The sequence below is a fragment of the Galleria mellonella genome, unplaced genomic scaffold (assembly GCF_026898425.1).
Source record: "Galleria mellonella isolate WM207_F2 unplaced genomic scaffold, CSIRO_AGI_GalMel_v1 utg55, whole genome shotgun sequence".
In the NCBI taxonomy this organism is placed as follows: domain Eukaryota; kingdom Metazoa; phylum Arthropoda; class Insecta; order Lepidoptera; family Pyralidae; genus Galleria; species Galleria mellonella.
In genome coordinates, this window is record NW_026442115.1 from 3,419,123 (window position 1) to 3,446,123 (window position 27,001).

Here is a 27,001-nt window from a genome sequence, read left to right on the forward strand (position 1 = left end):
AACAATATTTACTCGTATGTATTAACAAGGCAATAGCAAAATTATGGACATTGCAATCTAAATAAACATTTGGCCCAGCTGGACCAATGCCCAAAATGGTTTACAGATTCTATCACGATGAGGAAAAAACACCATAACACATAATTTGTGTCTGAAGCTTACTTATGCATAAACGATATATCTCCTACATATATATATATATATCTTATATCCTGAGGACATAAAAAACATCGCTACTAAAAACATAATGAAAGTCCTATCACTGACAGGAATTAGCACCGAACGACATGCCGACATTTCTGGCCGACAATGCTTATTTCTCAATAATAATAATAACAAAAAATTAAAGACCCAGCCGTATCAAATGATAAGTGTCACGAATGTCATATTCAGTCAGAAACAATTCAACATACAATAGGAGCGTGTAAAAGTTTTACACAAACAGATTACACACACTGGCATAATGAGATAATCAACGTCATTTACCAAACCCTAGCGCAGAAACACAATCTTATTGAAGACACAAACACTCCATATTATAAATATATTCCTCTAATCTACCCTAAAGCAATTGTATTTACATGGCTGTGTTTCGGTTTGAAAGGTAGGATACAAGTAACAGTGAATTTACAGGGTACAATGGAATAACACCTGAGTCCTCAGGAATGGCAACGCTTAGGGGGTATCATGGACGAAACAGTATAACTTTGTTATGGCTATAGACATGAGCAGTAGTACCATGGCTACTGCTCATGTCTATAGGCGACGGTTACCACTTTCTAACAGGTGGGCCGTCAGCTTGTTTGCCATTCTAAGTTGAATAAAAAAAATCGCGCTAAAAAACACATTGTCAATTTCATTACGATCAAGCCATACTTACCTACAGGACCATCCATTATAATAGACCAGATATAACCCTACAAGATAAACAACTTTATTATATTACAATTCCAACACACACATCCTCCAAAAAACTAGCTGTGAAAATAATAAATATACTAATCTTAAGGGTGAAATCACAAAAATATATAAACAAGATAAAGATTACATAGTATCGATAGTTCCCTCACCTACAGGTGTCATTCCTAACCATTTATACCATAGTCTAAAACAAATAGGTTTACGAAAAATTCTCCAGATCTCCCTACAAAAGGCCATATTGAATATTTGCAGAATTGTCAAAAAACTCTTAGATATAAATGAGAATGAATTAGTTACCCTTTATACAAAAGATACACACTGCAAAAAAGTACGTATTTACCAACCTTTTGACAGCAAATAACAAAAATACTGTTACTTTCATCATACCAATTACGATTGCACATTATGCTATAGTTTAATTTATGATAACAATACGGAGATATATACATATATTAGGGCGATATATAATTTATGATAATATACGTAAATTATATATTAGTAAATAACTTAATTTTTTTTTTCATCATTCCTGTAAGTAAATAGCCTTAATTTACTCAGTGGTAGAATTAGTATAAAAGTTTACGAATGAATCAATTTTTAAACCCAGTTCAATAATTCCTAAGATTATCCTTATTAATACTCATTATAAATGTGAAAATAAGTTGTTTATTCGATGATTATCTCTTAGCAGCTCCACAACTTCACCAATCGCTATGAAATTTGATATATATATATATATATATATATACACGTACAATATTGGATAGAAAAGGACATAGGCTACTTTTTATCCTGGTGAATGAGCATATCCCAATGATGCGGATGAAGTTCCGGATAAAACTTAGCACATTTATATATACGTACAAATTTACCTGCATATCATTTAGTACCTATATAGATTTTACGTTAAATCCAGACAAATGTAAAGTCATTGTAATGAATGCAAATATACCAAGTATTAAGCATGCATGTACCTGCCTACATATTTTATTTTCAATACGATTGGTCAGCGTCTGATGAATCAAGAACTTTATGCTTCTCAAATGTTTACACTTCACGTATTATAGTTTCAAGAAAAAATTTTGATTGAAGAGTACCTTGCTAGTTTATGACACGACCTAGTTATTTTATATATGATACTAATACAATTAATATACAGGCTAAGTTTAAAAACATTTGCACAGCTTTAAGAAAGTGTTGCACTCATAAAACAGAACAATTTTCCAAAAATTTACGGAAGGCTCACAATTTTGGAAAATATTTACTTTCGGCGGTCCAATACTTCCATAAATGAATGCTAATGTTTTCAAATCAACTTGTATATTACTATATTTTTGTAACTTAGGAAATGCTATTCAAAGAATTGGCATACAGTACGGCGATGTTGTTTATATATATTGCTATAACTACAAGAATGTGACATGCGACGTTACACCGCGCACCGTTCTTCTATAATAGGACACCAGCCGGTACCGACAGATACTTAACATAACAATAGGTATACAGACGCAGAGACAACACACTGTGCATATAGATATATACAGGCAACACGAGAAAGGTGTTCGACTAACAAACAGTACTGAATAGCTGAATACTCATGGCACAGAAAAGAAAGTACAAATCGTTTTGGAATACAAAAACAAATTCTGTTAATCCATAAACATCTATTTTTTTTTCTCATAGTGCAACATTTTCTTTAATATAGTTATAAAATGGTTTTAACGCTTTCATAATAAATAATTTACTGCAGAAATCAAATATATAGTAGTACCTTTGTTGCACAATTTCGCAACTTAACGAGTGAATGCTATATTCGAAAAGTTCAACTTTCATGTATTGCAAAGAGATGCAACGCAACTGAGTTCAATGACCACGACCACTGACTACTTTCGCTACATAATCACAAACTCTAAAATGGTTTCTATGGTTATACATAAAAGGGTACATAAAATAATCGACACTTGGCTGTCCATACAGTCTGTGGGACGAGACGATGCGCTGCCGACCTATGACTTATCCCTCCTCTACTAAAAAGTGATCGTTGAAGCAAGGTAATTCCATAAACGCTGCACAGTACAGGTACATCTTTGTTCTCAAGACATTTCGTAACTTTAGTTTAACCTTGCGAATCACGATAATATTGTTTAAATTGAATATACAATTAGATAGCTTACAGACAAATAAATCTAAATGATCAACTGACGTGCTTGTTGCATCTATTTAGATTTATACTATCTACATATCTTATCCAAATACCGATATTTATCTGGAATTCTTAAAAAGACAATAACTCCTACTGTACTTTGATTTTGACCTGTGATGTTACTATAACAAGTAACCCATTGTCTACAGGCATAGACGCCAATTAAAATAGCCTTCCGAGTCCTGAACTGTTGCATAAAATCACAATAACATTAGAAACGTGGCTTTGCGTCACTTGTTATGAGATTCAAGGTGAGCAAGTTGAGTTGGCTGCTGCCGAATACTGCCGCAGCGTGGCTGCGTGGCACCGCCGCCATCACGCTTTATACTAAACACAATGTAGGTAAGTCGAGTGTCAACATCCTACCTATCCTGCAAATACACAAAATATCATGCATGCATTATCAGCATTTATCTGCCATTCATTTCATGTCCTGCATCAAGCCGGGGTTTTTCGAAATCGTGAAGCTTGTAAAAACAAGGTTATCAGGTTTCACAACGAAATCTTATATTCAACTGGAGCAGATTACAAAAACATACTTAATTTATATGTTTCCGGGCATATTACATCTTCTAGTTCGTTCCGGTTATGGTAAAATGTTAGAACACATAAGATATCACTTCACTTTAAATTATTAAACCATTTTATACTAATTTAGAACAAACTTTTAGTAGTAACGATAAATTACGCCTCTAATCTACTACCCATTTCATTCTTATGTAAAATATAGTTATCATAATTTTTAATAGAGCAAAATTACATAAAATAATGTAAATAATAAATATCTGAAAGTATTCTATGTTAAATTAGTAAAATGTAATGTATACCTAATATTTTAAAAAGTTATATGCTATGAGAGGCAAAACATAGATGTAACTAAAAATATATACAATTTACACCTATTTAATTTCTCTACCTACGTTTTTGCAAAATAAATAATTTGATTGATTTATATATAAGTATAGTTTAATCAACAAAATCAAACAATATATAAAGTCGTATGTCACAATGTTAATTTATGCGAATCTCCGAAACCGCAAACTAATTTTAATGGAATTTTGTAAATGTGTGTTGATTACTTCAACTTGAGAGAGAGAGGGAGGATAATTTTTATTTTGATAGGGAACTTATAGAGAGCAAAATAATTTTTGCCGCGTTAGCTAGTTAAGTATAAAAATAATATAAATACTTTGGCTTTTTGTTTGTGTACCTTTTTAGGCAAGTGCTTGTCTAATGTACCGTTACCAGTACCTATAGAAAAGTTTCATTATGCAAAGAAAAATATAGCAAATAGCGAGTCTTGGACGTTTGATAAATATTTTACTCATTACTGTTTATAATTCCTCACAATACCTATAGCTCTCCAGTAACTAAAGCCAGTTAAACCAGATCTCAAGAAGTTGTAATGAATAATGCTGGCTCAAATCCTCCATCCATTCATAAGCAGCCTCTTTTGTCTCAATTTGCATTTGGAATATGGTTTGAATACGCCTGTTCTGTATTGCGATGAATATTTCCAATTAGTATAGAGTAATGCACAAGATCTTTTCAAACCATTCATATACCAATTCTAACAGCTTACATTATGAACAGGTCAGCAGAGAAAATAATGCGAAATACGAGTATTTAACTTTTTAACAAAAAAATGACTTCAATCCATTCAACCAAGCTATATCATAAACTTTATTATTTCATCTTATAATATATTTTGATAATCGTACTACTGTCTTAATTATAAACATTTAACATTTAAAGTTGTAAGAAAAAGCTTTTAAAAAAAGGCTGTTTTTTTATAAATACAATATATATTGTATCTGTACTGTATCTATATTCTGCATATATTTATAATCTGTATGCAATTTAAGAGTTTGTTATATTATGACTAAAACCATAAATCTAATTATATACATTTTTCATTTGAATACATACATATCATTTATACATATCAAAATATCAATGTCTGATACAGTGCGCATTTGGTCTCTTTTCCAGAATATACCAAGCTATTGTATCAATAGTCATAAAAAAATAGTGAAATACTTACCGCTAACAATCCATCGTTTCCGTACGCTCTACCTTCAAGAGCGAGTTCTTTGTCGAGCATAGCATCGAGCTGTTCCAGCTGGTGACAGGAGGCGCGGGCGGCCACCCAGCTGGAAGCGAGGATGAATGCTCCTAAGATGAAGGAGGCTGCCACCACCGTTAGCGCTGCGATCCTTGCTATCTGCACAGATGACGACACCCGATGCCGATACGCCTGTAGGAAAAGACATTTCTTGTTATAGTGTTGAATAAGAATACCTACAAAAGTTACAGTTTATTGCAAAATTTTATGTTGTTTTTAAGCATAGAACAATTTGTAAAAGTAGATGAAACATATGCCATGTTAGTTGAATATATGTAGAAGTCACCGGAACTCAGTTCTTTCTACTCTCCTGATCTCTTATAAGTAGTAGCCGCAATTCTTGAATGAATATGTTTATATACGATAATACCTATATTATAGTGCATCGCCTTATTTATTTATTTTATTTATTTTATGCTTTATTGACCACATTACAAAAAAAAATGTCTGGTACAAAAGGCGGACTTAATACTATATAGTATTCTCTCCCAGTCAACCTTTGGCAAAACAGAAACCTTCCTTTTGTCTTTTTCGTAATGTCCTCTACCCATGATTAATATTATTTTCCCCTCATTAATATTTACTGTATTTATTTTTTTTAACTTGGTGCAATATAATGTAAAATAAATAAATAAGTAAACCTTATTTCTCCAACACCCTGAAACCAACGCGGCACTGGAAACGTTTTCACCCTTATATGGTTGGCGTTCCACATATTCGTATGAAGCGTTTCGCTTTATCATTTTTTATACGAACATCCAAAGGGTGGAATGCTTTTCCGACTTCTGTGTTTTCAGATACCTTTAACATGGGGTCTTTCGAGGCTAAAGTGAATACGCATTATTTGAGTTTGCGTATAATGCCTTAGACTTCATCGTCACTTATGTGTAGAGGATATAAGTGAAAATGCTAAACGGAAACAATTTAGGCATCGATATGATTTTTTTATTTATAAACAATGAATATATTTCGCACTTGGTTTATAGACGTTATCATCATTCATCGTAACCTGTAGAAGCTATAACAATTTCCAAACGACCTAACTGATGTAACTCTCTTTGGATGTTTTTATTTTATCGTTCATCCGAAATTAGTTAACTAGAGGGAGATTGTACAAAAGTCGTTTGCTTCGTCACCTCTGTCCCATTTGTGTTTTTATCGTCAAGCAGTTGCGTTTGGATGGCTATGTTTCGGTTTAAAGGGTAAATAACACCTAAGTACTTAGGAATGGCAACACATGGGAGGTATCATAGGCAAAACACTAGACTCTGTTATGTCCATGGTACTGCTCATGTCTATAGGCAACGGTTACCACTTTCCAACAGGTGGGCTATCAGCTTGTTTGCCATTCTAAGTTGCATAAAAAAAATAGTTGTCATTAATGAAGTCATTGTTATCAATTTTTCAGAAGCACATCCACCTATAACAAATAATTTGAAGACAATTTTGAGATAGAAGCCAACGAATAAACATATAGCTGAGCTATGTAACTTTAGAAAATCTCTGTCAAATCTTGTCGACGCTCCTACTGTGAAGTTTAAAGACAAAAGATTATAGTCTGTGCTAGTCTATTAGAACCGTCTGCCTGTTAGTAGAAAATTTACATTAAAGATTACTCTCCAATTTCTATGGGTGTTCGTTAAAATAATCGTACCTTATAAGTAAAAATCACCATCATGGACAGCTTGGACGACCACTGCTTACTCATAATTGTAGGCCATATTGCAACAGGCTTACCAAAATGCTTGATATTTGCATACACTGTCAATATATTTTAAAGTTTTAAACTAAAACATTTCGACTCCATTATTGCTCATGACAAATTTTATATGTTTTATTCCATTTAGTTGTAATCCTCAAATATAATTTTTGTACAGCGTTGTGATCTTTTTTTACCATTTTTATCTGCATATTTTATATTGATTATATACAAATTATTATGATTTATTTAAAACAGAACAATATAACAGTCCGTTCTATATTATAGTCATTCTTATAATGAAGCAAAATATAATAATTATAGTATTTAATAATAATTTTTCTAATGCTCTTTGAACCCTATGATCGTTTAGTGCTCAGAAGTGAGCTTACATAATTTTTGCACTGTGCGGTGTAGTGATGCCGCGGGAAGGGGCCGGTCGGGCTGTGGTGAAAGTGCCTCCACGATTGCATTCGAGAAATCCATCATCTTTAGCGTGGTGCAAAACGGCGCCGATTTCAATCTAAACAATTTGTTTTGCTAAGGTGCGTACAGCTCTACTAATCCGTATCGCGACGTAGCAATTTTATACAAATCAGAGAAACTACAAGTACCTAGCAGTGATTTCTACTTGATATTAATTGTTAATTTATTAACTAGTTCAGTATTTTCAGGGATTATATTTATATTATTATCTTAGTATATTAGTTACAAAATAAAAAAAAATTAAGTCCGTTAAGATGCTTTTGAAAGTTAACATGACAATAAATAATTACAAAATTACAGTCAGAGAATTTTCTCAAAAAAATACCATAACTTGATATTATTTATCTCGGCTACTATTTAACTAACGAACAAATAGTCAATACTCTTGACTAACATCAGCTTCTTTGTACAGGGAGTCACCACAGACTTATGTGCGTTATGCAATGCAATTATTCTAAGGGACAAAAAAGTTCGCAATGAAATATTCTTCGTCTACTCAAGCCTTATCTTTACTAATATTATAAATGACATGAGTTTGTTTATTACCTTAATCAATCTCTATAAACGTACTACGTAAATTGAACATAGGCTACTTTTTATCCCGGTCGGTAAACATATCCCGCTCACAAGGACGAAGTCGCGGATAAAATTTAGTATATATATAAGCGCTAAGATACTAGACTAATAATCCAGTACTGCTATATTTATGGCCAACCTACATTTACGTCATTTCAAACTGGCTCTTACTAGAATTTAAACGTTTCTCATGTTTTGAATAACATGCTCTTCGAAATCACTATTAGGTGTTTAACTATTTTTATTTTACAGATAATTATTTGTAGTTTCTTATATAACAACCGGCTCTAACATTGTGACGAATATATTTACATAAGAAATCCTTAACATACCTACAGTATTTATATACATTTGTATTTTGTGTCAATATTTTGACTGCATTTTTATGCAATTTTTAAAACAAATATAAATTTTTATTTTCATTCAATAAAGATTTAGGGGGATTAGCTTGATCCACTTTATATATTTAGTAATATGTACAAACTAATTAAAAAATTAAAAAATAAATTCCTACCTTTAACCAGTAAAGAACAATCATTTTTAATAATGAATTTTTATAAAAATAGAACTTGTTTATATCCTTGAGTGAAGAGAAAACTTTTAGTTTGGAAGGTTTGTAATTGGAACGTTACAAATAAAAAATAGACGTGTGTGGAATAACTATAAACATGTAATGTCAATAAAAATTATTGTCGTGTCCCAAAATCTAGATGCATGCAAAAGCATTATTTAGTCAAATATATTCAATTTCTTTTAAATTTAAACCGGTAATGTGGGACGTTGCCAGCTTACGAAATACACCTCTTAATTAATTTTGTTGACTACATTTACCGGTATCTAAGAGTTAATCACCTAACAAATAAATACGCAAAGTTATTTTATCTCTGCTAGATTGAATATCACTACCGCTGAGTTTTTTTAGTTGAGACCGGGTCAGCAAACCACTAATATGTAACTCTCTATACGATAATTTGTACAACTACTGAAATATGCTTAAATTATTAGTTGTGTCCGGGCTTCATCCGTGTAACTAACACATATTGATTAACCTAGATAACAAGTAACCTATTTCCTTTTCTATCCCAAATACTTTTTCAGACTTCTAATAAAATAGTGTAAAGTACTTTTAATATATTAAATAATTTACGTAACATTAATTTTTTTTGTATAATAAAGACATATATAGAAGTGGTACACTTTTTGTGTTTAAAAATTTATCAATCGTTTCCACCGGAGGCTTGTAAGCTTAGTGTGAGTTATAATATTCAAAATTCTCCGTGTTCTATTTTGACAGACTAAAATACCAAAGACTGTTACTTGATTGCACAGGCCCTAAATAGAGAATATTAGTGAGTACGAAACAAGTCAGTCAAGTCCTTACGTAACTAGTGTTATGTTAAGGTACCAATACACATGCTAATTAAGTAACACAAAAACATGCTAATAATGAAGAAATGCTTGAGTATATACAATCTGTCAATATCATATACGTCTATGTCTGTGAAAATTTCAAATATGAGTATTTACTTTACTTTAAATTGTTATTAATAATATTGCAGAGACAGGCATGACAGATATGTAAATAATATTTTTATGTACATAATTTTTTTTTATTTTTATTTTTTTATGATGTAGCAAAGAGAATATTTTTCCTCAATGAGTCGATTTGGCGAATGTACTGACACAATCTATCGTATCCCTTGATTTATCACAAAATAGAAGAACATATACCATCGCTGACTAATCATCCCTGTGAGTCATTTAATACTTAGTTTATATGTTCATCGTATTACAAAGGTAAATAAAAAATAAATTTCGTATGCAGTTGGCATCCATAACGTGTACTGAATGTTTTTGTTCTGTACCTATAAGTACCGGAGCTCCTTGGTATTAAATTTTGCTATCAGATTTATACATCAAAAATAAACATCCGTGTGTAAAAATACTCGTACATTTAAGTATTAACTTATTTTTAAATTACAGTGTCGCATTAATGGTACGTCCATGAACTGATCACATAAAACGTGTTGTAAAACCTAGAGTCCACAATGGTAGAGCGAATTGGTATCTTTGTTATATAAATATGCCATATCATAGACTGTTGCAGTATGCCCCATCTTATCGGGACAATATTCTTAACATGGCCCTTGCTCTAGTCGACAGCAGAGCTTATCACTGCTCATAGAATGTGTTATAGCAAGATCTTTATTGCTGAATTAAAACAAGGACCTCCTGTCAATTTTTTATTTTTTCTTTGGTATCTTTTAAACTAACGTCAATATGTGCATGTATATATATGTTTGTGTAATAATACAAATACCTATTTTAAATATTAAATCGAACATAAATAAACAAATTATTGGCAATTGTCTTCGAAAGTCATTTATATCGTTGTAGTCATACAACGCAAAGAGTTACTTATTTAGAACATATATTTAGCTATTATAGATATGTTTAACTAATTAATATCTATATGTACTTTAAATTTCTTCAAGTATTACACCAATATGCAAATTCGAATGTGCCAGTAATGTCCGCTCACATGGCGCAATCGAAACTTAATCTATCCGGCTGGCAGTCATGATTTGCGATTTAATGTATGTATGTATCTATTATTTCGCTGCGTAATAGAAGGATCTTCGCTGGAGCGCAAAACATGTGACTTGTCAATTTTCCGTGTAAATAATAGTTTTTGTAAAGTCGCTAAAAGTAGGATATTACAGCAAGAGCAATAATAATCTAGTTTGCGGACGCGACGTTTGGTGAGGTCGAACGCGGCTGATGCGAAATGACGCAAGTGCCATTGTGTCCACTTGGTCAACTAACTAGTACCTACCTACCTAGGTATCTATCTGTTGAAAACCTGATTTCACTTGAATCGTTCACTTTATTGTTTACCTGTCTACTTGAAGGAAATCTTGCTCTAAAGTTTTAATTATCTACAAACATATCTATCTACTATAGATATATAGATAGATAGATACTCTTTATTGTTTCCTCCAAAAGATTACAATAGTAAACTTATTATAAATATAAATAATTACAAGAAATAATCACAATGAGAAAACAATGGGCGACCTTAGGTAACTTATTATTCTTTATAATGGGTTGTCTAAGCATGGAGTACTATTCTGTTACCCTAGCCAGATAAATAGATATTTGAAAAATACAATTAGTACTTTAACATTACTGCATGTACTTTAATGTCATAGGAGTCAACAAATTAGTAGCTCACTCATGAAAACAAAATTATAAATTTCTGATGTTCTGACGTTCATATAAGTAGATACCTAATAGCAGTCACTCTAGGTAAGTTAAATTCTTATTGTGAACAACTTGTTTAAACAAATGTTGAGATTCGCCTTTTATGCCATTGTTTAACAGCTGACTCAAAATATGGCGCAGTAAATTCTTTAACTAAATCGTTGTCATACAAAATCGGTATCAAGTTCATTTCATTCATACTTCGTATTGTATAACTATAAATATTTATATACCTTACAGGTTGCAATGAAACATTGGTCTATCTGATTGCAAGACGTTATTAAACCTGTACAATATGAGGAGCTAAATTATGAAAATTTGTTGCTAACATTTATTCTCGTTTGATATATACTGCAGTTTTGCTATTATGAATGTACTCGTAGGTAGTACTATTTCACAGTTTCAATTAATTATAAGCGGAATCACACGCTTCGTAACTAAAACTGTCAATGGTACGTACATAATCGCTAAACCGTCAGTTTCAATTTGTTACAAATGACTTACATAATCGAGCCTCAGAAGCATTACGTTGTCTTGTCACCCATTACATTTATGGTTTGTCGGATCAAAACTTTAATGGTAAATACTTTATTTACAAAGCCTTACCTTATGGTGCCCAAATAACAAACCACATTGCGAATCCTAAAACTAGTTATCTAATTAACCTATGATGCAGAGGTGAGGTTGATCTCTAGTAGTCCTATTGGGAACCATCATGGTTATTTACGGTAAATTAGCTATGATGGAATCGGCTGACTCAACCAGACCCTAATCTTTTATCTTCAATGTTTACCAGCCAGTTATCATGAACGGGTTCACCATTCCTGAGATTCCTCTTTAGATCAAATGCTACAATGCAATGTGATTCGGATGCATTTTTCTGTTGATAGAGTTAGCTGCGTGTTCGTAATTTGTAGTAGGTATAATGTCATAGTGACGAAATACGAATATTATGAGTATGTACTATTTTATATGACCATCTATATCCGTTTATATATTAGAATTTTCTATATTTACTTACCTGTATTTAGGTAAATATGTACTATTAATCATTCTACGTTTATGTACAGCACGCAAACACTATAGATAAACCATTGATGAAATTGCAAGATAATTAACTATGGCCAATTATAATAGGTGGCCAAGTACAAAAGAACAATGCGTTTCCCACATTCATACGTGCGCCCACTGTTCTCGGAAAAGGAACGTATCTTGCATTGCATTCATCTAAGTAGCCGTATTATTTCCTTATTTAGAATCTTTTTTTTATTTCATAACAATTTGTTTCTTCTAGAATCATAAATGATTAATAATGTAATGCTCGATTACATACAGACAATATAAGTACAAACCTAATTAATTAGCGCTAGTACTTTGTTATTGTAATACAAAAATAATAATTAAAAAATTTAGATATTATCGAATTTAAATGGGTATATATATTTATTGTGACAATAGCATAAAATTTATTATGTTGTACGTATGGAAGTAGTTATACAAGTATAACATAAACATTAGAGAAAGCCAACGATTAAATACAACAGTGAATGATGCATTACATTATTGGCTTTTAAACGTATGTACTTATTTAATTCAACGTCTTAAATTTAAGTTCAAACGAATTTGTATAAATTTTAGTTACCATATATTTTTTGCAACTTAAAATGGCAAACAAGTTTATGGAAAGTGCTAACCGTAGCCTATAGACATGAACAGTGCCATGAACATACTGTGTTCCCCATGATACCCTTCATGCATCATTATTGTAGAATTTACAACCACTAGCGTTTTAAATATGAAAATAAATAGTACCTATCTGTATATTATCCCCATAAAACTGTTTGTTGATCCAACTGTAAACCGAAATAGACTTATTATATGTAGGTAAAATAATACATTTAGTTTGTATGTGACATTTAATATTTTTGGAAAATATAAGACTTAAATACCTGTTTGTAAGTTTGAAAAGAATACAACCAAATTGAGAACCTCCTCCTTTTTGAAAACCATTAACATGTTTAAAAATATAAGTGCATAAGTGCCTACTTCAGCTTTTATTTCACACGAGCAACTGAGCATCGCTTACAATTTGATTAACTCGTTAGGTCTAAATTTCGACACACAAGAACACACATATATAAATACCTACCAGCTATTAATAAAAAAGTTTAGGCATTATTGCAAGTGACAACAAAAATATGTGGACTGTTCAATCATTATGTTGCGCACGATCAACACAACACCATAAAATCATTATGGTCGTGTCTATGTACAATATGTATTCACTACAATACATACTTAGATACTTAAATCAGTTATATAGCTATTGGCTATTACATGCCTAACTCAGCTAGATATCTTTCTAAAATTCCATTTTGTTGACGTAAATATATAAAATAGATTAGTACTTTTTATTCAATTTTATCATTGACATATTAGGCATATATATATATATGAAAACTGGAAACGTAATTTTTTTGCAGTTATATAAACATTAGTCAAAAAATTAATATCTTTTTTTACTAAGAGGATGGCAGTCTATCTTATTTAAAGATATACATCTGCCTGATGATAAGTGGACATCACAACCTATAAAAATGAGCAACTCCAGAGGCATTTCACGGTGGTAAACCTTAGAACGCTTTCTAATACAATAAGTAAAGATAAATAAATCTGAATTTTAGCGACTCTAGAAACGTAGGTAGAAATCTTACATCATTAAATAACGTGACAAAACTATTGAATATATTCTTGTAAGATGTTGTGATCTTGCATACTTATATATGAAATGAAATAAACGGTGTGCTGTCGGTAACCGGCGAACACTGATAGACAACCCTATGTTTATAAACAAGCAGCTATGCGTGAGCGGGTTCGCAGCCGCTGCAACATGAGAGAAAGGCGCTTTCCCGCACTTATACTGCACTTAGCCTACTACAAAACAATAATTTTAACCAGTTTTATGAACTCATTAATTATTTAAAACTATTGTCGGAACAATTATGTATGTTAAAATAATTTCATTCGTGAAGGTTGTATTTATAAAGATTATTCCAAATATCAATAGATTACCATTTTTTTGGAAAGTCACCTTTATATAACAAGTAAAGTCAGGTGAATACTGATATAATTTTCAAGGAATCACATAAAAGTTTGAGGTCCGGGTGACGTCTGACGTACTCAACATAAATTACAATGAATAACGGGTAAATCATACCGGTGGCGGTTCCGACGTGCTGTATACTTCAGATGGTGGGTATTCCGGTTTCATGGTAATGGTCGCCATGGAGTCCGGCTGGTGCTCCTTCTCCATCACGAAATTATAATCTTCACAAAAAAAAATAGGTTTTCTCGGTTGCGCGCGCTTTGTTTGACGATCGAAGTAGAAGTGCGGCGAAGTCAGCCGAGTGAATGGTTCCGAGCAATACGAGAAGCGTAGGCGCAACCGTGGTGGGGTCGACCATCGTTGCGCTCACTTGGATGTAGATGGAGGTGATGGGGAGTGGTGACAAATCAGGGGATCTATTCATATTATAGGTAGGTATAGATTTATTGTTCATTTTGAGCCATTGAATGCTACACTCTCTCTTAAAATGGCATAAACTTAATTAAGAATATTTTGAACTTTCAGATATATCACATATCTACCTACTTACACGTTTCGATCTTATCTACATTATATTTACCTCATGTGAAAGTTATAACTCTAAAAACTTTAAATTTCGTAACGAGTAAAAAGAAAATCTATATCATGATTCCAGTGTTAGATAACAAAAACTTTCAACAGTTTTACAAGTACTCAAATATCCCTATATAATTCTTGCTATAAGTACTAAGTAGAAGATTTTTTAATTGGTGATAATGAAATGGTAACCTCACCTGCGTTATCGGTATACTCTGGCAGGGTACGAGTAAAAATGGTGAAACAGATCAATTTATAAGGAACTAACCAAGATGTTTTCAGGGGAACCGCATGGAGGTCGATCTGATAGGGTATATTGCTAGCGATGGGGTTGTTAGATCCTCATTACTAATAATCCCTTTCTCCTAAGTAGAGGAGATAAAAGAGCCCACCTGACACAAATAATAAAATAGGATTCACTTTACGGAACCTTTTTTATGCAACTTAGAATGGCAAACAAGCTGCCGGCCCACCTAATGAAAAGTGGGAACCGTCGCCTATAGACATGAGCAGTACCATAGACATAACAGAGTATACTGTTTCGCTCATGATAACCCCCATGCGTTGCCATTCCTGAGAACCCAATTGTTATTCCTCTGTACCCTGTGAATTCACTGCCAAATCCCTCTCTTCAAATCAAAACATAGCCATAAAAATACAACTCCTTCACGGTAGAGACACGAATGGGACAGAGGTGCCAAAGTAAATGACTTTTGTACAAAGTCTCCCTCTGGTTAATACCTTGGACTAATACCTTCCTACGTTTATATCAGAAGAAGGGGCGATTTATCCCTAAGGCAAACTAGGTACATGCCTAGAAGCATGATGTTACAAAGAGGCGGGCGCACAAAACTTATTAACAAGGAAAAAATATATAAAATTAATTGTAAATGAGTACCTATTTACACAATATAAAATTTTCTCAAACATTAATATAGCTTTAAGAACGACAGTTACCAATTGCATTTGTTAGATATTTATTTTAAATTATATTAATTTTGTTAAACATCTTGTGTTAAAATGTGTACCTACATTTATTAATAAAAATCAGACTAACTACTTTAAATATAATAAAACGTTAAAATTGTTATTATACCAAATTTGGTAATAAATTATTCTAGTAATGTATATAGAACAGTATTTATGATGAATTCATCACGAATTAACCGTGATAGTTTCCAGGGGGAACCACGAGGAGGTCGACCTGGTTGGGTATATTGCTAGCAATGGGATTTTTAGTCTCCATTACTAACAATCCCTTTCCCCCCGTATCTAAAGTTAAGACGAGTATACCGTATCCACCTCAGAAATATCTGGTGCCCAACCCAGGATATAAACCTAGCTTTCAGCTATGGCCAAAGACTTATCTAAGAGATTCATATGCGCCTTTTGAATGGGCCAGTCCAGGAATGGTCAAACTTGAACTGCCTCTATATTATTAGACTATGATCAACTGACTCAGAGAGGCTCCAAATATATGTGATGCAGTAATGTCTAGAGCACGCCTGAGCCAGGCTATCCCTGAATATAATTAAAAAAAAATACACCAACAATTATCTAATATAATAGTATAGTAGGAAAGGGAACGTTAGTAATGAGGTCTAAAAGGCCCTTTGCTCAGGTTGACCTTTACGCGGTTTCCCCCTGGAAACCATTGTAGGTAATTCCTGTCAAATTCCTCATCATGAGCCAACTAACATGGATTCATCCTCACCTCGCCGTCTTTCATTGATACCGCTCTAGTATATAAATATATAAGTTATATAAGTACATATAAGTACTAACAGTGCAAGCGAAGTTATCATTTTATTGTCGCCCATAAAAAACATACCATAGTATAGGTAGGTGAGTGCCCTAGTGAGTGTAAGTGACCATAGTAGTATGGTCCCGGCATAAAATACGCCACACCTTCTTTTCCAGGGTGTCATAAGAGGCGACTAAAGGAACTCAATAGTCGAAAGATTGGCAGCAGCGTCCCTATTAAAATATCACCAATGCCTAGCTGTGTTTGCCAACCCGCCCGCCAAGCATAGCAACTACTAGCAAAATCATCTTTATAGAAGGGGTCTATGTTCAGCAGTAGACAGTTAACGGCTGATATCATGATGTTAAGTAGGTGAAGAATTATTAGTGCCTAATGCGGGCTTTACCTCATTCCTGCTATCTATTAATTTAGTACTATCCATTAAAAAAGTGATTAATTCCTGGTAAATATGTCAACTGAACTGACTTCCTCGTCTTTGCAAATTTCATTTCTAGTTCCTGCCATATTTATACTTAGATTTATACAATAACCCCATTCACCCCATTTTAGAATAATTAACAAACACGTCAATGACAGTGACGGCCGATATCTGTCATTGTCAATTGTCAAAATATTCACAGTGAAAATAGGTACTTACATCGAGATCAAAAATTCGTCAATTGTTATTAATTTACACCGAAAATCAACTTCAGTTATTTTCGTTTATTATTATATTGTTCTAAAACCATAAACAGCCATAATGTCAAGCTCTGGTAAAGGGACTTTTCAACCGGTAAGTTTATACACAACCATTAAATTAGGTTAGTTTCTACCTAAAACCAAATGTTCTCAATTGGATTTATCAATTGGATTTGGTGTATTTCAGGATTCTGATGTTCACATATCATACGAAGATCAGCAGAAAATAAATAAATTCGCTCGTCTTAACGCTAAATTAGATGATTATAAAGATGAACTTAAAGTTAAACAAAATGATATGAAGAATTTGGAAGAAGCTGTAGAAGAGCTAAGTCTTGCTGATGACTCAGAGAAAATTCCGTATTTAATTGGAGAAGTATTTGTTTGTCAGAGTCTCGAAGACACTTTGGTAAGATTTAATGAATAGTTGTTGAAAATATCTTTATAGTAACCTTTCAGATTTCTTTCTTAATTTCTTATATATTACTGGGTTAGAAAGTATCCTTTTCCTTCTCAAATACTATATGTATACAGAATTTCATGACAATTGGTTAAACTATTAAAGCACCTTTATAAGGGTATTCATGTATATGTACATAAATATATAAGAGTATTTAGAAATGGTATAATTTTGTATGCTTCACTTCTATAAATTCAGACAAAGAACTAGGAAACACTAACTCTGAAGAATCTATCTCTGGGAAGGAACAGAGGAGACAATTACCAATACTAAATATAAAATACTATCCAAATACCATAATATTATTATACCAGATTAATTTTAACTTGTAATACTAATATTATAACCTTTCAGATATCCTTAGAAACTGCAAAAAGTAAAAAGGAAAATGAAATAAGTGAATTAGAAACTAAATGTGAAGAACTTAAATCACAGATGAGTGAATTAAAAGCACATTTGTATGGCAAATTTGGTAGTCATATAAATTTGGAAAATGAAGAAGATTGAAATAAAAATACTGTTTGCCTATTAGACACATATATTTTGCTGATAACACAGATTTTTGTATTAATTACTTGGAGTACACAATTAACTTCCCTATGCTTTTAAGAATATTTATTTGTTCAGTGTCATGTATTAACATAAAATATCAATATAGGACACTAAATTACTCTACTATAGCTTTTTATTTATATTGAGCCATCACAAGTATTATAATCATGATCATTAAAATCCTGAAATAGTTGACAGAAGATATCAATAAATGTTACAGTCTTAATAGAAAAAAAGCAATATACCCAGTTGGATACGAAATACACAGTATTATACATAAGCATATTTTAAGAAATATTACAGTGTATTTAGTACATGAATCTTTATCTGTGGTGAGAAATAAAACATTAATGTTAACAATACATAAATGTATCATTAGATAATTATTTTTCCTTTCAGTCATCTCTATTAATTTATTCTTTATTGACCACATTACAAAAAATAATTGGTACAAAAAAGATGGACTTAATGGTATTTAGCATTCTTTCCCAGTCAACCTTTTGCAAAACAGAAATGTAATTATGTAGTGAAAAATTTAAAACTGTTATAGATCAACAATAACAAATACTGACTTACTCTATCTTGAATTTATAACTGTAACAATACCAAATTAACAACATAATTACTGTATTTATATTTGTTATTGTTATAAAATTTGCTGATGATAACTAACATCAAACCAAAAGCACTCGAATATTATTATCTTTATTAAAATTAATTTACAGAATTTTTATAACATTATTAGATTTGTAACAAGGAAACTGACCTCAATTGTAGCAAAACCAGTTACTTTAAAAACTAAATTACTGAACTGATAACTGAAAGTAATCTTTTAAAAAGAATTTTCCAAATTAGTTTATGAATGACAAAGTTTTGAGGTAACAATCAAAAAAAAATACAACCAAATTAAGAGCTTCCTTCTTTTAAGAACGCAGTTTAAAATAGGAACATATCATTTGACTAATAAAATACATTTATATACTTCTTCCATTTGATCTAAAAATAAATATAAATTATATAAACACTGATAATACTTTTTTGTATTTAATGGTTTATAATCTGATAGTATTATATATATAAATAACAGAACCAATAATTCTATATTTTCAAGATAAGACGATTAAAAAAATCCAATGTATTATCAAGACAATTCTTAATAAAGTGATCCGTCAAAATTGGTCTATTATCAAAAATTTTTATATTTTACTGAAAATAGGTGTAATCTTGCGGTAGGAGATATCATCAGTTATTTGATTAGAATGATTTTGTTTATCTCTGCTACCATTAGTGTGTATAACTGCCAAGACCCAAAGATTAATCACCATCATTACTACCAGAAGTTCTACAACTTTCCATATTAACCCTCAATCCCTGACTGCCATTTCGTCCAAGCACGTCTCGTGGCACATGTTTAACCTGTAAACGAGGCATTTTCAGGCAAATTAACGCCAATGCTTAATATTGTTATTGATTGAATTAAAAAAAAAAAGTTGGATTTGGTGTAGTCAATGGACATTCCTGGCCATATAATTTTATCCATCATCAACTAGTATTAATGTGCCGGTTCGTTAAAAATGTATATTCGCGCATACAGGTACAAGTACGGATACGGCCTATTACTTTTTTATAACTCAATACCTACATTTAATTTACTATTTTGGTAACTGACATCAATGTTTAAATATTTAATTTTTGCAACATAAATGTGCTAAATAGGTGATTTTAAGAAATACAAAAGATGCATTTAATATCCGCCAAAAAGTAATGTAAGTATGTATGTAACATTTCTCTTTCTGATACCCGCGGATACGAATACGAATAACTAGCAAATCACCAACACAACACATTAAAATTATATACTACAACCGCATGTGTCCGTGCTTAAACATAAGTGTAAGTAGAGCAACCTTGTTCTCTATGGACAATGTTACTGATCTGTGCACGCATATATAATAAATTGTTTATGTTTACTATAGTTTGCAGTTTGTCATATTAGTATTTTGTATATAAATACGGCCAAATTACACTTATTTGTTACAATATCAGATACAGATGTATTTATGGAGAACCGTTTTGATTGTACTTACCCCATAATACAAGAGAAACGTCTTTTTAACAGCCAGACCTGTAGAAAGTAACCTTAAATACACCAATAATTCCAGTAAAGAATTTTTCATTTGTATTTTTTTTTTTAATGTAGTAATGACGTAATAACGTCATGGTCAAAAATAACCGATTTTATCGTTTATTTCTAACAATGCCAATGATTCTTATAGTAAACACTGGCAACATTAAATACATAACTTTTTATAATACAACTTGAAAAGAAGTATTAATTTTTTAAATTAAAAGTAATATACACATAAAAGCCAAGCTTAAGCTTGTAAATCAATAACAAAAAATTTTATACATGGGCTTATACAATTAGATTCTATCCAAAGCCCAAAAATAATTGTAGGTACTCAATTTATAGTCACACTTGCAATTTGTGACTTTATATACATATAAATAATTAAAGCTACTCAACAACATTTTAAAATCAACTATAATAGAATCTGCTATTTCTTGTCTATTTGTAAAAAATCCTGATATTTTTACTAAAGTAATGAACAATTAAATTAACAAAATAAAAACTATTTTAAATAATTATTTATAAGTTTTTTGTACATTGTTATCTGTATACTTATTTTTAATCATTTGTTTACCAAAAAACAGGAAAAAGCAGATTACACTTATCTTACTTATTTATGCGTACAAATTTACTTATCCTAGCTAAATCACATTTAATATGCATTTTTAGCACAACCAATACCTGGAAATTATAAATTAAGGATTTCGACTCAAAGCGTTAATACAATGGTTTGGTATAAAAAATTATTATCACAATCACTGACTATAATTTGATTACGCCCATATGTTAGCACTGAAAATAATTTATAATTATGAAAGAGTTATAATACGAATCACAGAAACAACAATGACGGACGCAATAATTTCATTAACACCGAGTCCATTAATACTAAATAAACAGAATATCAAATATGAAATAAAATATTTAAAATATTTTTGAATGATCATTTAAGATACCCTGAATAATCTTCTAAAACCTTAATAGTGCAATAGGTTCTTATTAGTATATCACTGATATTTTTTAATTGTAAGGTAAAACATAAGTGTATTTTTGAATACTTAAAATCGAATTACATTTAAAAATATATAATGATATTATTTAAAAGGTTCTTCTAAGTATATTTCAGTGAAAATATCGTCAAATATTTATACATAATTGCATGTCAAAAATTACAAATTAAAAAATTGCACAAAATTTCTAAATTATAATTTATACTATGCACCTATATTACAATCCAGCTCAAACTCCTCTTTGAAGACTGCTATGGGAATTTGAGAGAGAACTTTGTTGTAAGCTTTCTTCCTCATCTGTTTCTCGATCATTTGATATTCTTATAGCTTGATACCATTGGTTTGTAAGATCTGTCATTTGACTTTTACAATCCTTAAGTTCCTAAAATGAAAAAAAATATTTCTGGTCAAAGAAATATATAACATGTCTATTAAGCTATACTACTCATAATTAAAATACAAAATTAATACAAATCAAACTATATTATAAACTTAGTAATGGCAATTTTTCTACAACTCTGCCCACACAAATCCATTATCTCACTTTCTATCTTCTCTTTTTTTCCTATAACGATAAAATATCTTGTCCTACCCACAATGGATGACAACTCTGTGGTGTAATAATAGGCAGTTTATTTTTCGTAAGTTTCGATTCTCGACTGGGTCAATTAAGAAAAGGATCTTGTCTAAATTAACTGTGGTCTGGATATTTTTGAACCACCTAGACTACCAACCAACAGGCTTCTGGAACTTAATACACCCAAATGATCGTTAGTGGTCTCATAAAACAAGTTATATTTTACCTTGTGGACCAAATGGTTAATACGATTGTATGGCTTATGATTAATACAGAATATTGTTTGCTAAAACTGTCACATAATCAGAAAATACCACAGAAGCGATAGTGTGATTAAATTCCATTTCAGACAAGCTGTGCAGACTACTAAACTAGAAACTTAAATCATCCCGTTTTCAAATAAATATTATCTCACCTGATGGGTAAATCTTCTTGTAAAGAATGGTGTCAAATATTTCATGTCTAACCTCACAAAGCCTCGTAGTCTTGTCGCATGTGAATAATTAACCTGTAAACCATATAATTTATCTATAAAGATAATTCATTATTATTTTTATAAAAACTTGTTGAAATATGGGCATGTCCAGTATTGACATTTGCAACAAGGACAGAAAAATTTTCAAAAATAATATATAGTCTGTGTTACTCGCTCAAAATGTAGCTTCCTATGAGTGAAATAATTTTTGAAATCAGTAGAAGAGTTTGAGTTTATCCAAAACAAACAAACATTATATTATACAAACATCCTCTTTATATTATTAGTATAGATAAATAAATGCGCTTACAACTATCATCTTACTACAGATTATAAATGTAAGCATATTTTATTTATTCATAATTATAACTCTGTTTTATTGTTTGAAAAGATTTTCTTCAATCAAATGATAATATTTTACAAAAGTACATATAAATCTATCTCAGTTAAGAAAAAACAGCAATAATGATATTTTCAGAAAGATTTAGTGCAAAAGAGAGTTATAAAAATAAATAACTGTAACATCAAAATATTTAATAATAATATTTACAAATTTAGATGTGAATATCTATCAATGTATGAAATAATATAAATAATTATGATAAATTTTATAATTTTTACATACCTCCAATTCTTCCTCAGTTATCTCTGATAGATGTTCAGAATCGATTGCTTGACCCCATTCTTTGGTCTTTGATAAGCTTACCTCTTTTTGCTTTCGTAAAGATCGTGAACGTTTCGTTTTCTTATTAGCCTAAAATATAAAACAAATGAACAACTGATATGCCAATCAGTGTATTTATTAAATGTTTCCTATTTCCAAAATTAATCACAAAATAATACTATTATAGCTTTACTATATTAAATATTCGAATTGTTTCCTAGAAACTGAAGGATAGGTATTATCGTAAAGTGACAAATAAGCTTTACACTTATTTCAGTTTTAAGAAAAACTAATAACCAACAAATTAGATATATCTACCGTTACATAATATATGAAAATATTTTAAACACATTTGAAAATTCTACTTTGATTTCCATCGGATTGAGTTATTGAAAGAGATATTTTTCAATCTATTAACCATAATACTGCACGTATAACTGTCGAATTAATATTGAAGACTTGAAATTTTGTCGTTTTTTTTTTTTTAATTTTGGATTTACAAAATTTGTTTTAGTTTGTTCTACAGAACAGATAGTCTTAGTGTTACGTACAGATAACGATTTCGATTTATAAATAAATACCGATACTGATACTCACTCGTAAAAACTTAAGTAACGGCATTGTAGATCCACCAAAGAATAGTGTAGTGAATAATACTATGATAAGTGTAGTCGTTATAATCACATGACGGGTTTCATCAGAAAAACCAAGATGCAAGGATAAAGCGTAAGAAATAGCCCCACGTAATCCTGAAAATATATCCTTTATTATTAGAATGACTAAGCCTTCTTCATTGATTGAGCAATAGTTACTCAATTAATTTGATGATATGAAAATTAACAGAATTAAGTATAATTATCTACAGCGTTACAAAAATACATTAGTAATATTAGATTATTGACTCGTTATATTGTACAATATCCATTCATTTTACAATAGACAAAAAAATATAATTTTGTTTTAAGCATGCAAAAAAACTGCTACTGTAATATGACTGTTTAATTAAATCGTTATTTAAGTCTTATAAGTATAGAAGACCTTAATAAAATTATAAGATTCAGAGATTTTTACATATACATACCACTAAACCACATTATAAACATCATTTTTTTAGTGATCTTGTGTTCACGGAATTTATTGCATAATAAGGCCAAAGGAAATATATTTGCAGCCCTACCAAGGAGGCACATCACTATACTCCAAACAACTAGTGCCGGTTCCACACGGTGTCTGAAGCTGAATAGAAAATAGAACATGAATAATATGTATGGTCAAGTTTATGAAAAACCCCATAAAGATCTAAAAATGAAGAAAATCTACTATAATCAAAATAATATACCTTAACTTATACTGTAATAATATTTAACAAATTTTTATATTTATAAGTAAGCTGCTATATCGAAATTAACACTTCAAGTGCTTATTCCGACTGGGGTATAAGAAAAAAATTTGTACCGCACTTTAGATAGTGTGCATTTTTACTCATATTTATAAATTGCATTTTGTCCCATTTTTAATGCTTTTTTACTATAATCTTGTATACTATTGTTTATAAATTTTGTCTTTATGATGTTAAAATCAAAATGACTTTTTTAATCATTTTAATATAGCCTTTTTAATTTCTTATCCTTTTTTTTACAATACATAATGAGTGTTGATTTAGTAAATTACCTTATTATTTAATGTTAATATTTGATTTGTATTAAGTTAAAAACATATATATATTTGTACAATAAATGTTAGATATTCTGAGCAGACACCTTAGGTGCACCCGAGGGGTTAAGATCTCAAAAAATAATTTATGGTATACCTGAATATAGCTAATCCCAGGTAAGCAAAGACACAAGTCTCAGCTATGAAAGCTAATGTTCTCATTGTTTGCTGCATAGTGACTTGAGTGACAGTAGAAAGGTTAAAATGTGTATAATGGGACATTACTATCCCACAAAATAATATTGCCATTATCCCTGGAAAAAAAAACAATTCTTAATATACTTTTGGAGAAATTAAGCCAAGAACAAATTCAATCATGTTTAAACTGTAGAATGAGTTTGATTGAAACTTGATACAAATATTCTTGATTAACACAAAGGATATTTTTATGCAAATCTAAGAATAAATCAATCTATTCAGCCTTAGGATTAACTAATTATCCATTCCACAGATTATTATTAATAATTATTTACCTTATATTAATTTTAATACTATATATATGTATATATATATAATTTACCTGATAAATGGATACCCTCAGCAAGCACATACGGAGCATATGTAAATACCAACATCATACCAAACTCTAAGGATGGATTTTTTCTCAAATCCACATGCTTCAACAATAGTGCACTAACTAATGCAAATAATACTCCAATACCAGCAGATGCAAAGAACATTAGCCAGAAACGATTTATGGCTGATAAAATGGCTTCACCAGTTGACATATAAGGATCATTAGAATCTAAGACAGCAGTAGTCAGGACAATTGCTACTGCATCATTTAATATACTTTCACCAAACACTAACATGTTCAGTACTGGATCCACATCCAGAGCATGAAAGATTGCAACTGTTGCTACAGGATCCACAGCAGATATGAGTGATCCAAAAGCAAATGACTCCACAAAACTCAAACGGTATACCACTTGAGCCAAACCTAGCAAGTAAATGCCTGCTCCAATTACAAATGCAGATATAGCAGTTCCAACAATAGCAAACAATAATATTGAGCCAATATTTTGAAAAAAGTTGCCTTTGTGCAAATTGTATCCTGATTCAAATATAATGGGGGGTAAAAGTACTAAGAAAAAAGCTGTTGGTGAGAAGGCTTCTTCTTTTCTCCAATTTGCTATATTTTTGATAGACATAAGATTGATAACCATACCAATTAACGCACCAAGGAATACAATTACAACACTTTCAGGCAAATATGAGAAACCAGTTTGCAACATAAGATGAATCAATAATATTCCCAATGCCAGTATACAAAGAACAAAAAATATTGCCATTGAACTATTGTGCTCATCTTCTGCAGAACTCTTTTCAGGCAAGGGTGCAGCGTCTGAGGGGCTTGGTACTGAAACATTTGGAGTTATCGATGATGTTACATTTGCTTGCACCAACAGAAGTGAATTGTTGGATGTAATATTTTCATATGAAACATGTGAACTTTCAGTAGAAGAACTAGGTATACGTGCTGATGAGTTTGAAGTATCCACCACAGAGCTTGGTTCACTTGAACTGGTTACTTTTGTTTCGCTGGATCGCTTTAACCTTGACACTCCTCGTACATACTGATTGTGATTATACTCTGAATTTGTATTATCATATATAAAATCTGCTTTTTGTTCATATCCCCATGATACATTAAATAGGAACACTATACCTAACCAAAGGATTTCTTTTCTAATTAATTGCAACATCTTGGAATTCCAGTAATTTTTAAACCTAATAGGAATTGTTCCAAGTAATTTATTTAGCAGCCAACAAAACACTAATAAGTAGAAATAAAGAGGTATCTGAGAATATTAACATTCAACTGTATTATAATAAATTCCACACCAAAACCCCTAATATTATCAATAAAAATATTAAAAATCAATCAAATCGGCTGCTTACGAATTTAAGATATAGTAAAACATAGATTAGAGAAATCTAAATGTCATTTTATGTAGATAATAAATTAGGAACAAGTCTTTTTAAAAGAGTTGACCGTCTACGGAGTATAAACTAGACT

The 27,001-nt window shown here is 31.0% G+C and overlaps 3 protein-coding genes across 3 annotated transcripts in view; 1 reads left to right on the top strand and 2 right to left on the bottom strand.

Moving 5' to 3' along the window:
• LOC113521510 (WW domain-binding protein 11) overlaps positions 1–14,683 on the bottom strand; it is a 67,674-nt gene extending 52,991 nt beyond the window's left edge. Inside the window, exons 1-2 of the mRNA XM_026907050.3 lie at positions 14,492–14,683; positions 5,169–5,381 (exon numbers count right to left, since the gene is read on the bottom strand). Coding sequence (XP_026762851.1) covers positions 5,169–5,381; positions 14,492–14,587 — 309 coding nt within the window. The 5' untranslated portion in view covers positions 14,588–14,683. The remainder of the gene's footprint in view (positions 1–5,168; positions 5,382–14,491) is intronic.
• Positions 14,684–17,314: 2,631 nt separating this feature from the next.
• On the top strand, positions 17,315–18,534 carry LOC113521229 (probable prefoldin subunit 4). The gene is made up of 3 exons (XM_026906698.3): positions 17,315–17,493; positions 17,587–17,808; positions 18,214–18,534. Exons 1-3 carry the CDS (start codon positions 17,461–17,463, stop codon positions 18,364–18,366), a joined length of 408 nt encoding a protein of 135 aa, XP_026762499.1. The 5' UTR covers positions 17,315–17,460; the 3' UTR covers positions 18,367–18,534.
• Positions 18,535–18,762: 228 nt separating this feature from the next.
• LOC113521202 (sodium/hydrogen exchanger 8) lies at positions 18,763–26,897 on the bottom strand. The gene is made up of 7 exons (XM_026906666.3): positions 25,502–26,897; positions 25,079–25,235; positions 24,350–24,504; positions 23,866–24,017; positions 23,230–23,358; positions 22,545–22,637; positions 18,763–21,934 (listed from the first exon to the last, which is right to left on the bottom strand). The coding sequence occupies exons 1-7, from the start codon at positions 26,685–26,687 to the stop codon at positions 21,782–21,784; spliced, it is 2,025 nt and encodes a 674-aa protein (XP_026762467.1). The 5' UTR covers positions 26,688–26,897; the 3' UTR covers positions 18,763–21,781.
• Between the last annotated feature and the right edge of the window lie 104 nt (positions 26,898–27,001).